The sequence below is a fragment of the Anopheles coustani genome, chromosome 3, assembly GCF_943734705.1.
Source record: "Anopheles coustani chromosome 3, idAnoCousDA_361_x.2, whole genome shotgun sequence".
NCBI lineage: Eukaryota > Metazoa > Arthropoda > Insecta > Diptera > Culicidae > Anopheles > Anopheles coustani.
This window is the reverse complement of record NC_071288.1, coordinates 93,901,744-93,917,663: the sequence shown is the minus strand read 5'-3', so window position 1 is coordinate 93,917,663 and position 15,920 is coordinate 93,901,744. Positions and strand designations below refer to the sequence as shown.

Sequence of the window (15,920 nt, the reverse complement as noted above, 5' to 3'; positions counted from 1 at the left end):
CTGGCTGAAGTTGGCCTTCGACAATCAACAGCTTGGTCCTAGGATTCTTGAGTGCCATTCCTAAAACCTGCCGTCACCGCTAATTGTGCGGCAGGTTGTAAAGAGTCCATCGACAACAAACAAGAAGGCAGAAAAACATGCCCGCCGACGACCACACGAAGACGCTGTCGGTATTCGACACAGAGGTATGATTAATTAGACCTTCCGGTGGAATCGGAACAATCCGGTCGCTCGGCGTGCAATCCGAGGTCGGAACGGATTGAGCAATCGCTCACCGGCGAGAAAGGGCACCGAGTGTGTACACACAGGTGGCTTCCCTCTGTTCTTACCCGGACACTCGGACACACTCGGTGGTGTAGTAGTAGCACTGGTTCTGAGGATCAACATGACGTACGACTTGTACCGCCGCTTATGGCAGCATAATCGTTCGCGTTTCACATTTGCCTACGTCCATTTAAGGGTTGTCTTTTGTGGACCGGCAGAGACCAGATTTGAAGCCTTAGACTCCAGCCAGCAGGTCAGTTCCGAGCGCGGAACGAAGTCACGAAACGCGAAAGGGCAATAAATTCCGTACCGCGAAACCTGTCTGTCGTCGGCGTAAAAGAATTGTTTTGTAAAATTATGAGCCGACGCCACGCTGCCACGGATGGCAACCCATGGGGAAAAAACGGCTCGCGAGACAGGTCACGCATGCACTTACCTGGAGAGGAAAGTCAGAACGGGGAAAGACAAGTAAGACGTAGGCAAGTGGAAACGACGAAAACCTTCTCGAAATGAATTAACATTTTTAATTTATCTCTCCCCAAAATTAACAGGGGAAGCAAACGGTCTTCCTTCCCGTCCCCGAATACCGTTGCGTCATGCGTACGGGATGATCTCTCACCTCTCGCCGTCTCATAATTACTCGGATCACGTGTTGCCCTACGGAAACGGGGTAACTTTTCATAGCAAGACGGTTGGGGGGAGGCCAAGGTCTTGATCGTTGTCTTTGATCAGTTCCGACTTAAGTCCGGGCGTAACAACGAACGATCGAGACGGACGCCTCAACAGTCAACCGGTCTCAAACAAGGTGAATATCGGCGTGGTCGAGAACTTGACCGACGTGCGGGAAAGTGAGGCCGATGTGGGCGTGAAACTAATCACTTTTCCCTCTTTCTCGGGGGGAAAGATTTTCCGTTTCAAACGAGCTCGATCGCCACCACAACCCGTTCGTTCGAAGCCATTGTTCTAGGCTGTTGGAGTTAGAGCCCTTAGGAGTGGAGCTCGGCGGGTGGCTCATCATAATAATGTTTACAATCATATAATGCAATCAACGCCCTCTCCCCCAAAAGAGGTGGGGGAGTTGTGTTGAAAGCAAGCGACGCAGCGAAATGAAATGAAAACACGAAGCGGAACCGATTGGAAGGCGGCATTCCGGTGGGAACCATCCATACGGTGCTGCCACCGGAAGGCGGGAAAAACTCTACCCCGGAAAGTGGACACAATTAAAAGTGCTACATCATTTGTCTTACTTCAACACTTACAACCACCATCAGCTGACCGCTTCCGAGCCGAGAGGTCAGGGAAGATGATTACTGGCTTTGGCTCGTCGTGTTACCTCGACTGTTGCCTCGATGTTATGATGTCGTCAACATTCGTTAGTGCCGGCTGTGACAACCTCCTTTTTAAGATCAATCTGAAGATCTTGTCTTTGGCTTGAACTACATTTTTGACCAACATTTTCATTCCCCAAGTTTTTGCTGTTGTGACAGACACAGCTTCTTCATGTAGGGGGAACTGTTTTGGAAGTGAGTCATTTTGTGTCTCTTGACGAACGGTCTCTCGCTAGTCTTAGGACATTCCAAAAGTATGACATTGTATTCTTGGAAAAGGGAAAGAATAATTTTGCCCTCTCGAGGAGGTAGAAGCCAATCAGAATTTCCTCACACGAACTGCTGTACACTATCACTTCATTTGGATGGATGGTAAACAAACTCCGGAGGGCACTGACTGACTCACCTGTTTGGATTTCCGGTCACGTTCCGGGGCGGTTTCCGTCTTGGACTGTTGCAACTGCTGCTCCCGCCGATTGCAGCTGCTGAGCTGCGTCAGCTTCTGTATCGTCGACTGCTTGCTTACGTTCCCACCGATGGTACTGACGCCAACGCCGGTGCCGATGCCCTTAACCGCTGTCGACGGGGTGCCGGTAACTTCCTCGGTGCCATTTTTGGGTGTGCCCGTTGCCGGTGATTTACCGTTGCTTGTCTTCCGTGGGCTGCTACTACTACTGTCGGTGGTGGTGCCGCCGACCTTCTCCCCAGACCCACCGACGAGCCCATGCTGATGCATCATACGATTGATGCGCCCGAACAGACCGATCGATTCCCGTTTCGTCGGTTTGTCGTTCGCTTGGGAGTTCGTGGCGGCGGCGCCTTTTTTCACCGGCATCAGGTTAATCTTGATGTTCTTCAGCGGCGAGTGGCTACGGGGACGTATCTTGCGGCCGTCGGAAACCTTCTTCACCACCGCCACCGGTGTGCTCGGTGTCGGGCTACCCCGATCCCCGCCCTTCGACGGACGCAGCCGGCTGAGGTTCATGTTTTCCACGCGCTCGCGCAAACTGACCCGTCCGCCGATGGAAAAGTTCGGCTTCAGCACTCCACCACCGTCCGGTTGTTTCGTCGGCTTCGAGGGCGTCGTCGCCGGTTCCGGTTCGGGCGGCTTCTTTGGTGTGTCCGGGGAGTTTCGTTGCACGTCCAGCTTCTGCAGCGCGCCGTTGAAGTCGATGCTGCGGTACCAGGTTTTCGTACGCTCCTTGCGCGGACTTGGGCAGTGATCGGCCCGACGTAGGTTTACTTTGCCCGCCGTGACCGGTTCAGTGACCAGCATCGTTTCGCTAATGTACGGCAAGCTAACCGGACCATCGTCTTCACCCGGGAGATCCTCTTCGTGTGGCAGTGCGTGGTCAGCTTCATCCTCGTCCCCGTCGTACGGTGATCCAACGCGACCATTTCCCTCATCCTCTTCGCTAAACCGAGGCACCGAGTGATGGTTTCGATGTGGCGTTCGTTCGCTAACCAGTGGCGAGGGCACGTAGAATGTCGGCTTCGTAGGGGTAGCCTGCGCCGGTCCTCCCGGGGCCGGAAGCTGGAACACCTCCTGCACCGAAAGCGCTCGCCGCTTACGCAAACCGGCGTGTATCCGGTTGAACTTGCTGCGCAACAACTGTTGCACCTCGTGTATCGATGACTTTTGCCCGGGAAGACGCATCGAGGCCGACTTGAACGTCTTCAAGCTAGGTAGCTTGATCTCCTTTGCCACCTTGACACCCGGTGGGGTGCCATCGGTAGCGCACGGTGGTTGTGGATGACCCCCATTGCCCACCGCCGTCGGAACCGCCGTCGGTTTCACCTTCACCTCCGCCAGCTCGTCGTAGTATTGGAGTTTTTCGGTGCGGAAAATTCGAGGCGGTGGCAGCTGCTCGCACATACTCTCGTACCGATGGACGCTGTACTCCCAGTCGATGCTGTGCGCACTACGTCGCTGCGGTGGATTGACGTGGATCCGATGGGCGTACGTTTGGTGTGCACCTAGGCGCCACAGTTTGACATCGCTCGGTTCGTGTGGCGTGTAGTGCTGCCAGTAATCCGGAGGTAACGGAGCTAACGGTGGCGGTGCCCCGATGGTGGAGGAGGAAGACGCTGACGCTGAGGAGGAGCTGGAGTGACGGAGCTCCCAGTTTTTCGGATCGTACCCTGGTGCGGGTGAGTCCTGCAGGAGATGACTCCCGGGCAGCGGGTAGTCCACGAGCGGATGGTGATGCAGCGGATGATGGTGATGCTGATGGTGGAGGTGCGGATGATGCGGATGAAGATGACGATGGGCCGGATGCTGATGACGATGGTGGTGGTGGTGGTGTTGATGGTGTTGGCTGTGGTGATGGCCGTGCTGCAGCGGATGATGATGGTGGTGCAGTTTCGTCGACGGTTGTGACGGATTGTTGTTGTTTCCGGGATGGCCCGCCGGGGGAAGGTGTACGTGAGTGGCACGCGGTTGCACCGGTGAGCCGGTGGCCGTGCTGATGATCTGATAGTGACCCGGATGCTCGGCCAAGATGAAGTTAGTGTCCGAATCGAGCGACGCCGGGCCAGAGACTGACTTGAACGAGGCGCAGCGACGCCGTAGCTTGCTCCACTTCTGCAAGATGCCCGCGGAATCTGTAAAGACAAACGGCGATGAAAGAGAGTTATTATTGAAATTAATTGAAGCTGGACAACCCACCCGCCGGGTCCCAAACCCCAACGCACCAAACACAAACTACTGTTCCCCGCCGACTGTCCCGCCGTGTCTTGTCTTTCTCTCTTACTCGTTCAACAGTTTATTTATCGAAAACACTTCGCGTCTGTCCTGCACCAGAAAACGATCGGACATTAAACCGACAAGCCAGATCTACCGTCGGTACGCGGCCATGCCCCTTCGGCGTCGCGAATGAGACTGATTTTATGTGCTTCAATTCATGAGAACCTTTAACTTCTCGGGCGGGCGCAAATCGAATCGAAAGCGAAAACAACGGAACCCATACATAAAACGAGCTCTGGGGAATTATGCATCTCGGGGGGGAATCTTTCGTTCGGTGCAAGTGCATCGTCGGGTGGTGCCGTGTGGTTGTGCGTCTTCTCTTGGCTGCCGATTCAAAAGGGCGATGAAACGATAAATGATTTGTTGCTTTATTAGCCGCGATCCCTAACGCTGAATAATGGATACGCTAGTCGTCGCATTTGTCGTTGTATGAGGGCGAAGCAAACGGCTGAACTAACGTAGCTAACTATTTAATTAGATTCACTTCATTAAACAAATACGACTCCAGCACTTGGTACTTGGTTGGGCCGAAGGTGGAAGGTGGAAGGGCTCGTCGGAGCAGTAGCGCACAAGGCCTCCCTGTGGAAATGGGCATTCCAGGAGATACTGTCGCAATGGTCGTCAGCGGTATGGCATGCAACAAAGGTTGCAATGCGTTGGTGGACAGTTTTTTTACTCCACCGAAAATGGTCGGTAGCATTCGCTGTAGAATGATGTGGAGTACCTTCCTAGCTGACGGGAAACCCTTCTAAAACACTTGTGCAAGATTACATGCAACCCTTCAAGGTACACTTTTATTTAAAGTCTAAACCTCCTATCCTAAGTTTAATCATTCTTTATCAATCTTTATTCGAATTTAATGAAATTTGTTTATTTTCCATTTGACATTTGTTTATATCTAGTAGTCTATGGAGCGTGTCAGGTGACAGCGTTGACAGCACACCAAAATGATGTGATCGGATGCAAACTGATACGGAGTCATTACATCTATGCGTGTATCCGGACGTTAGAGTGTTAATAAAAAGTGAATTCTGTTTTAGTTTGGCAACATTGCATGAAGGGTTAAATATCTACGGAACCCTAGAGATACTCATGGGCCGCAGAAGGTGGTTTTAATTGACGATTTTTTTGTTGTTGCTTGAGCGTAAGCCCAGCATTAGCAGGTGCCTTGACGATGTTCCTACGCAGCCTCTGACACACGCCTTCAGCGCGGCGAGTTCGGTAATCAATAACTCCGCTGCCGATGCATATGCCAAGGAGGGATCGAGAGAGATCGTACATCCTGCAAAGGGTGTAATTTTGCAACTGAAATCCCCGCCAAAGATGTCGGTTTACATTTCACAAATATACGTTCCAACAACGGAGAGGTGCCGCTTGTGATGATAGCCTCTTCGGATGACTCGAGAGCATCAGGCGTGTACGGAATCGCCACACCTAGTCCTCCCAGAGCCGATGCCAACTACGGTCATTTTGAGCGATTGTTTCCCACACATCCCACACCCCAAACGACAAAGAAGCGTAGCAGTATCGAGCAACAACTTGAGCATGGGGCACGTTTCCAACTCCGATTCCACCTTGGCGCAAACGCGAGCCCAACCACCGCCACCGCCGAGGAGGAGGTGTATGATTAGTCACATTAATTACCATCACAAAGTGAAACCCAGCACGGGCAAAAACCTTTTTTTGAAAAATAAACATCAAAGAGCAACGGGAGGCTTGCTTGCTTTTGTGCCATTCCGATGTAGAACAGAAACACCTCGTCTTCTCACCGGTGACCTCGCGAGGCACGCACCGGGGTGAGGACTTGTTGTAGGGAGATAAACCACCTTGGAGGGGGGGGAGCAAAAAAAAACCTCAGATCGTGCCAGAACACCATCGTAGACACGTTGTCTACGTTCGCGGCCCATTATGGGCAGACTGACATTGAGCTCGAGAGCACACGCCCCGGACTCCGAAGGAAGCCCACTTCTTCTCCAGCAGCCGAAGATCCAAACTTGGAAGGGCCTACGGTGAAGAATGCACTTTTGCGTCTCCTGCGTGTGTGCCATCCCGGCTGATCTCGGATGCTCGCGAGAGTGGTCGCGGGCAACAATGGACAACAATGGGCAAATAAATAAGCAAACAAACAAACGTACACATTAATGCACACGTACAGCGGGCGGAAAGCCACCGACAATTCACAAATCAATCAGAATGTGTGCATTTGTGTTGCGGGATTGCAGGGGTTTTCTTTTGTGGCCCGATGATCGTCTCCCCCTTTTCGTCGTCTTCGAGTAATCTGGCGACGGAACGCGAGGTTCGTGCAATTTGCATAAAATTACCAATGATCACTGGCACGACGCGAGGTTAATGGTGCCGCAGTCGAGTACCCTCTCATCGAGTGCAGCAAACCAACGGGACGGTGTCTCGGCAGTTGCAAGAAGCGATCCTCAGGCGGAATGATATTGGTCCCTAAAGGCGTCAAGCGTTTCGTTTCCGATAAAAACCGCATCGTCAGCGCGAAGTGTAGCACAAGAGGCTCATAAATGTGTATTATTTTTGCCACAACACAGCACCGACCGCCAACAATTGGCACGATGATTTGCAAGTGCAACGTGAGCATTTCTTGCGGATGGGGATCCTCAGACCATGGACAACTTTAAGTAGATAATTTGGCGTGTGTTTGATTGAGTAAATTTTGAGTCCATCTTTAATTCTGAGTGCATTTGAATCCGGTTTGATGCTGAAGAACGTTGGATATTGGGGATTATTTTAAAACTGACATTGATTGGGGACTTAATGCATAACTTGAAGGGATTTTATGCCCATGGCCCAGGTGTACAAGTCATGAGTTCAAATCTTGAATCTGGTATCTCCCGGCATAATGAACGGCTGGCTGAACACCGATCTACAATAGTTCTACTAACGGATTTCGTGGCATTTATAAGAGGATGTTCCATACTATTACAACTAATTCATCCACGCTGAGAAATAAAGCTCACCAATCCTCTCTTAGTACGATTTCTTTCGCATCATTTAAAGCCGTTCGACCGGCCACAAAATCTTTTTGGGTACAAACCCCATTACGAGCTGTGAGTTACAATGAACTTGTCACTGGCCAGAATAATAGCTGTCATCTGAAACTATACCGATTTTCGCACAGCTTAGTAGGCCTCGACCTCTGATGACTAAACACCGTGGTGGGCGCGCGATAAAAATCTAGCATAATGTTATTCCGGCACCTTTCTGTTGCCACCTTTTGACAAACCGACCGTCAAACCGGCCGGGAATGAATACAACCCGAACAATAGGCACGGCGCGTAGGAACGTCATAAAATGGTGCCTTCCATCTTCCGAAAAACCCTCTTCCTGCATTTTGAGTCGACAATGTTCTGACTGTGTTTGTGTCTGACTCATCCACGTCGCATTCTGTTAATGACCCAAAGTGGGACGGTTTTAATTTCGCGATCCTCACTTCCAGGTGTCGGCTACAGTACCGGTATCGTTTCGGTACCAGCTGTTCTACACCGGTAAGTAAGTGCCAAAAGTGGAACCGAGGGACGGCGCCATAGTTCAACCATGAACCGGACGGGACCAAACAGCTGACACCGTCCGCAGACGGAGTTCTGGTAATCTACTATCCAGACTAAAAAGACCGAAACCGGTCTCTTCTGTCTTGTGGTGAAGTTCATCTCTCTTCACACAATGGAACCTTTCTTTCAAGTTCGTTAGTTTCTCGCCAACGTCCTAGTTTTTGATGCGTCCGTTTTCGGGTGTCTCTTTATCGTCTCTTATTTGATTTTACTTTAATTTAGCAAACATCGCGACAAAAAAAACCCCAATAAAAAATTGCATACTCTTCCCGAACGCTACAAACGGTCACAATTAAGCGTTAAGTTACCAATTACCTTCCCACCCGGGGGACAACGGGTCGCCGTACGGTCGGAACTGTATCTTATTAGCCTAAATTCGAGGCCAGCTTCCCGTGTCTTTCGTACTTTCGATCGCTGCTTACTGAATGATGGGCAGAATCCGGGTCACAGAATTTCCCTCGAGTACCCGACCGAGGCGGAAGCATCCGCGTCAGAAATTGGGGTTCGCTTTCGGGTAACGAAACCGAACGCGTCATAACCGCCAGATCCGGAGGAAGATGAGTGGTACAGCTCCGGGGCGTGCTGTTGGTGGTGGTGTAATGTTGAAACAACAAAACAGCTGGCAAGGATCGCAGGATGCGGGATGGGATATGGATGCGTATCGAACGCCAGCGAACACGCAAGCGCATCCGTAATCCCTTAGGAAGAGCCCTTTGCCTGTTTTCAACCCCGCGAGCTAATACTGCTTATTTTTATTCCTTTCCACTCCGTCCGTGACCTTCAATTGTGACGGGAAGCTTAGGGAGGGAACGATCCGCTTCCGCTAAATCGGGAACCCCGTAAATGGTCGCTAAAGTCGCAGACAAACAACAAACTCGTAGCTGCAGCTGTCCACCAACCAGTCCATCCCTGCGATATAGCGATGTTGTCGATTCTCTGTTTGATTGTATTTCACTTACGGCGAGCTCTGCACTTTGGGAGATCGGAAATTAAACGCGACGAACAACAAGCCCTCAAATCGGAGCGGTTACAGTTAACGCCAAAAAGGACTATCAGCCTTATTTCCCCGACGCTCACAAATACAACAAGGGGAACTAAGGACATTTGCAATTAAATTTTTATTTTCGTTACACACCCTGTTGCAATTGCACTTTGTTGACGAAGTTGTTCGGGCGACTTTCCGCTTCGGATAAGCGGCGATTCCAAATCGTGTCTCCCTCCATATCAATCGCAATTGCCTCCAGCGTCGTTGCATTGGAAATGGTGAGGAGGTTTTTGGCTCTAGAACAATTAGTTTCAACGTTTGCCAAAAAAAGGCCCTTTTGCGAAGAATCGGAAGGAAGGAAGGGTCATTTTATTGTTGTGGAAAACCTAAGCCACAGGAAAAACAGAGTAATGCGAAAGACTTACACCGACGACGACAGTTGTGCCGGGGTTTGGGGAGTACAGTATCTGATTAAAATTTATTACGTTTAACCACCCAGTTTCGGATCGATTGTTGCAAACAAACTTGTTGCGGTTTGTGGTCGATTTGGTGTGGGATGTGCACTTATTGCCGGTGGGAATTGGCACGAAGGGAGCGATCACGTTTGCAATAACCTGTGTTTTGGTTACGGTCTGTTGGTTAGCCCCCTTTCGAATGAGTACTAACGTTTGATGGCTTCAGGATGGTCTCTTTTTGTCATTCTAATTAGATATGTTTTGAGAATCTGTTCGCAGCCTATAACCATTTAGATTACAGACAATCAATCAAAGCAGACGGCTTAAAACATGATAAACTAAACGTTTAAAATGCTAAGTGGCTTTGATATTTGATTTGAGTTAAGGGAACAACAACGACGAAATTAACAAGCGAACAGCAGCAGCAGCAGCGCTTTAAAAGGTGGCGTTTCACCGCAATCAAATCCAATTAACCAAGTCGTTCGTTGAAAACATTAAATTTTATGGTTTTCATATCGCGCCAGCCGATTCTTGGGCAATGCTTAATCAAGAAACAAATAATTTTTAAATGTCAGCTAACAATCCTTGCGTGTGGAGGGTCCGTATATCTTCGGCCGAGGTACCAAAAATCCAAACACTCCGAGAAGCTACATTGAAAACGCAAACAGGTTCCCGCTTGTTGAGCCCTCCGCGGCGCATCGACAGTAAAAGTGTTTGCGAGGGACAAACAAAGCCATGCACAGTGTCCTGGGAGAAGAAAACCAACCCCTTCGTCCATATATCTCGGTGGTAGGCATCCCGAGGTAGGCCGCAAATTAGCAAACATTGTAACCATCGATCGTTGTCAACGACAGACGACACTTTTAACCTTGACATTTGGCTACCGAAACACCGCGGCTTCTAAACGTGTGGCCACTCAAAACTCTGTCAAAAATTTAATGACCAAAGAATGCGGACTAAAAGAAAGACTGCAAGAACGAAATGCCAGTGAACATCCAAGAAACACTTCACCACCCCAGAGCCATTGGGGCTACGATGATAGTGGAAACCTGATTGTGGAATGATCGTTTTTCGTTTATCAGACCCACGAATCGTGGAGAAAACAAAGCCGTCCGCTGGTTACCGTCGATGCCTATCAAAGGATTACCTCACTCTGACCAGAGGAACCAGATGGTCTCCAAAAGGTCGTTTGGAAGAAACGAAATCCCACGAGAAAGCACACTAATCACACCTTTAAACTATCACGTTTGCTGGCTAACCGGCAATTGATGGGACAGAGAACGCTGCTTTTCGCACGCTGCCTTCAGAGGCGAGAACTCTCAGCTCAATGGGGGGTTCCTGCAGATCGAAATCGCCGGATCAAGCACCACGTTTTTCGCCCGCAAGACAAACTGAATCGGGAATCGGGTCGGGGTTGCCTAAAGATCTTCCGCCTAGGTTCTCCTACGCCTACGCCAAGGGATCAACCTTCGGTGATCGCCCGGTTATTGCGGCCCCTCTCGACCGAACAGTGGACCACATGCTGCGAGAGCGTGTCGTCGTGTGTTGACGCTAAAGCCGATGGAACCAAATCAAACGCGATCGAACTGCGAAACGTCTACCCAGATCTTTCACCTGAGGCATCATCGTGGCAGACCCGAAGAAAGACGGCGAAGATCGCTGGCCCAACTGCAGCGGCAAGGCAAGCTCATGAATATGTATCAGGAGAGTGGAAGAAACAGGGTTTTGCGTCGTTGGAACCTACTTCTCGACGAAACGTTAGATGATGCCATAGGGGCTTATAGGTTGGTCGTTTTTTTTGGTCCGCGGGATCAACCAACCAAAGAGCGCTCTTTCGGCCGATTGATCGCTCGCTCGCGGTGTCGCCACTAATCATCGGATGGACACACTACTGACCATCATTGCCCGTTGACGGCAAGGTATTACGCAAATCGAATTTGGAATTAGCTAGCACAAGGCTAGGCGCACAGAAGCGCTCCGAGGGTGCTGCTGCTTGGAGTCGTCTTCGTTTGGCGCAGAATTCTATCGCCTATAATCGATGTAGCCTCAGGATGTAGCCCAACAGAACCTTGGTAGCAATGAGGTATCATTTGGTCCGGTCAAATTGAACGCCACTGGTTTTTTGTCCAGCCAACAGTCGTCGATTGACTATTCGCAAGGAATGCACTGGAGACCGAGGCCTTTTTTGCCAATTTTACGTAAAATTCGATCACTGGGTCGTCCGCGATACTCGAGGAACCTCAACCGCAGGTAATGATCGGCTACGGCTTGACAACTCCGGACTCCGTTTATTATCGCGACCGATCGGGAAAATTTTGTGCGAATTTTTGCGAACGTCTCGCTTTACGACACATTCCCCTTGACAGCTCGAAATAACCACAAAGTGACTCCAGTTGCGTTCCAACGTACGACGCCGAAGGGCCGATCAACCATTAATTGTAATGCAATCAATCTTATTAATGTTATTGCCGCCGAAAGCGACCCTCGGCCGGTCGGGGTTGGTTTTCTGTGATCCTTGAAGTGGTGGCGGTTGTTTTTTGTTTTGCCTCTTGGCTCTTTTGCGTTGTTTTAAATGTTCGTGGACCGGGGCCGCTTATGACAAACCGGCGTAATTTGATCGCCGCCCATCTTAAGGACTGCGGGGGGCCCTGACTGTTGTTTTCTGTTTTGCTTCTTCAACGGATAGCTAGTTTCGCCAGGAACTGGACCGTGCCTGACGTGTCTGGTAAGCGATGGCAAGCGACTTTTGCAGTTGAGCTCAACTGTCTTGGAGTCGATGAGCGATTGGTGACAGCATCGCAAGTTACAACCGCAGTGTTATGTTAGAGATATAAACAACTCGAGGCACCAAAGGGAACAGTTTTCATGAACCGTTAAGGGTGGGTATTTGATGGATATTTTCCGCATAACAAGAGTATAGAAGGAACATTTAATTGAGGAACCAAGTCAAATGAAAATAATGTCAAGGCTTCCACCAACGAGTGCAGGGGTTTATGTTCCAATGCTTGCCCAATGTATCATTCGTATAAACATGACGCTTCTGGCTGGCATTGGCACTACTTGGTTGGTAGCCAAAATAAACACGAAACCAACAGGATAGCGCACAGACGACTCTGTCTACAAGCACAAACAAGTTGCGCGATCCACATGCTACCTTCATGGCCACAGTCGGTATGTTACAAGACCTCTACCTATCCGTGGTGTTGTAGAGGGTGTGGCGGGAAAATTCACAACAAAAAAACCGTTTTCTTTTTCCCTGGATAAAAAGACAGGTCAGACATAATGACAGCAAAAAAATGGAAGATATACGATACAGAAAAACCACACGCAAAACAACGCACAATTGAGATGAACGCCAACGTTCCAACCCCAAACGAGAAAGGAAAGGAAACAGCGAACGAAGGGCAGTTCGTTGCGCATAACATAAACAATCGATCGGTAATTTCGGTGGACCACAGTGATCACAGGGCAGCCAGTGGGACGTTGCACCAGCGAGGAGGGGACGATGTACGATGGTCGCACCGTATGGTAATTTCAACAAAAAACGACCATTCCTGCCCTGCTTTCGAACGACCGAAGTAATGAGGAATTACCACAGGCCACAACATTCCATTCGTCCGCATTTGCTCAACTCCCGTCGATTGTGAGGTTATCTTGCGAAATCGTATCACTCGAGTCGGGAGGAGATCCTGCTGGTCAAGTTAATTCGATACGTGATTCGGTTTGATGCCGTGTATTATACGGCAAAATGGAGGTTTTTCCCGATACTCACACTTTTTCGCATTCCCGCACAAGAGAAGAATGCCAATCGATGCGATTTTGAGGCCAGTATTGGAATGGTGACATAAGATTTAAATGAGGCGAATGCATTGTAAACGAGATCGATGACATTGGAGTTAATTTTACAAACATGTTGGAATATGTGATTTTCCTACAAATTATCCAACTTTGGAATGTCAAAAGTGGAAACGAAAAAGATTCCAAAAACCTTGCAAAGTGTTCAATTATCAAAATAAAGGATCAATTCTCTTAACGGCAACTTAACCCAATGGAAGAGAGCACCGTCACTGAAGGTACACTGTACCGACTGAAGGATGATCAACAGCATAGGATCGAGAAAAAAACCCGAACAATCACATTTTCCACTCGAACCACGTGCACTTTACCTAACTCGGCTTCCTATTCACACGACCTTCACGGCGTATTGTTATTTTACTCAACAATTTATCTCTCAACCATCACCCTCTCATTTTTTAAAAGGCAAGACTAGACCCTTTTTATTTCATATGTTTTCTGTTGTTATGTTTTACTTGTGTTTTCCGTTGTCTCAGCCGCACAAGAGTCTTAACATCATTTTAGTTTCTTTTTTTTCTTACATTTTTATATACTTGTTTATGTTTATAGCACCCACCCTAAGTAGGTTTCTGTAAGCAGGTGGCGTTACTCACTGCTTTACGAACGGGAGCAAAAAGTGCCCTCGTGCCTCTTCAGAGCACTCGCCGGGTGTTAAAATAAAAGACCTCCATTACGTACCCTGCGGGACTTTTCTTCGGCTTTTTCGACGGCAGTTTTTCACCCTGTTCACCACTGCACCGAGGGCACTTCTCGAGAGCTCCAACACTTTCGTTATGACGGGCGATGGTAGCACAACCTGAACGCGGACGCAGAGTACACAACGCTCCTAACCCACTGACCTCTGGCGAATGACTCCAAAATATGACATCTCCGATTGACCGACTGACCGACCGACCGACCGGTGTCGCTAACTAAGACTCCCCCTGCAGATGATACGGCACAGGTACACGCAATGCCATCCGCCAAAACGGATTTACACACACCCCCCAATTACAGCTGACACTGACCGACACCGGTCCGGTCGCATCGAACCGCTCACAGTTTCCTATCACCCACTCGCCCGCCAAGACGACAGAAGAAGACCGATGGGAAGGTATTAAAGAAAAGCCTCCGGCCTTCCTTTATATTGCCCACGCCGTGCGGCGTCTAGGCGCTTGGTTGCGCTATAATTTCCGGTTGCAAGACATTGCATCGTTTTGCGCGAGCCTAAAATCACCCAGCAGAAGCCGTCGACGCCGCGAAAAGATACTGAAACTCATCTTCACAGCAGGTGAGCAGCAGTTGAGCTTTTATTTTCGTACATCGTTTCTTACGTAACTCCCTCCCCCCCGCGAAACGATATCCGACCGCGGACCCCAAAATGTATAAACATTTCACCGCTTCTAATAGCCCGATCGTTCGTTCGCGCTATAAGATGGTGATGCTCAGATTGGCGTGGAGTTTGGGGCCCCGATCTTGCCAACGCATCATGACGTGTGTCAGTGATTGCAGTGTTCCGGTTCGATGGGAATTAAGTAGTCCCGTGCGCTTTTCTACCCCGACCGCAAGCAGGACTCGCCGATCTGTGAACGTCCACCGTCGCATCGGTTATGGATCTGTTTCAGGTGCACGCCAAAAACAGACCCAACTGACCCTGATGTTTTATACTCACTACTGGCCTCGGTGGCTCTAAGCGATGGCAAACTATTACGACATACCGACACAGTACGATCTCTTGTTACGGGCAGCCGGAGGAGAGTTCAGGAGATGGTCAAACATCCGGTCATGTAAAGTGCTTGTTAGGCTACACTCGTCGGGCAAGCTGATTAATTATGCCATAACCAGTGTGGTCATACACAGCGTGCCGGTGGAATGCAATTAAAGTGATGTTATGCGCACCAGCGAGCACATCTGGGAGCAATATGGTCTAAAGACTCTGACGATGGAAGTCTTTTGATCGTTGCCTTCAAAACAGGTAGACCAATGTTAACAAGAGCAGGTGCAATAAAACTCAATTAAGGTAGCCAAGCATCAGTGAATTTGGTCTAACTTTGACACAGAACATCGGTGGTAAAATAGTCTCTTTTATAGTCTTGCACCATGTTTGGTATTGACATGCATATCTCACGGTGTAATGAGAAGGATTGTGTCTTAAGTGAGACATCTCGACACTTTCAAGAGCACACAAACACATTGGATCAAACAAGTCCCAGGCGTAAGGAGCTTTGATTCGACCATCTTCGGAAAAGGGTGCATTAATTGAATCATGAATATCGATCAAAGATACCTGAGAGTACCGCTCTCTTCAGGATCGGTCTACTTTGATCTCGACCGAAACCGATGCCGAATCGCTACTGCAACTAAATCGGCTGCATGGTCTCTCATCTACACGGAACTACTATCCCTATCCCGTACTCGATCAACTCCCGATCGCTTGAATGATGGGTTTTTTCGGGTGCAATCCCAAAACCACCGCTTAAGATGCAGGAAAGAAGAAAGACTCCGAAGACGCAATCAAGGACCAATAATTAATTCTATTATCCTTTTGTGGCGAGAAAATGGAGGAAAAGGGAACGCCTAGCACCGGGTACCACCGTGGGATCAGGCAAAGAGACCCGGATGCAAGCCGAAGAACCCGCAGGACAAAGCGACAAACGCGTCTTTACGGGGCCGATTAGATTACGGTGATTGTGGTCCCCGGTGATCTAGGGCTCTATTTCTCTGTTCTGTTCCGTT

At 49.4% G+C, this 15,920-nt stretch overlaps 2 protein-coding genes across 2 annotated transcripts in view; both read right to left on the bottom strand.

Annotated features, from left to right (window-relative positions):
- Window positions 1–15,920, bottom strand: part of LOC131260675 (alkaline phosphatase 4) — a 328,385-nt gene that overhangs the window by 136,019 nt on the left and 176,446 nt on the right. The window lies entirely within an intron of this gene.
- The window catches only part of LOC131260671 (uncharacterized), a 48,611-nt gene that overhangs the window by 12,859 nt on the left and 19,832 nt on the right, over window positions 1–15,920 (bottom strand). Inside the window, exon 2 of the mRNA XM_058262461.1 lies at window positions 1,999–4,196. Within this exon, the coding sequence (XP_058118444.1) occupies window positions 1,999–4,196 (2,198 nt within the window). The remainder of the gene's footprint in view (window positions 1–1,998; window positions 4,197–15,920) is intronic.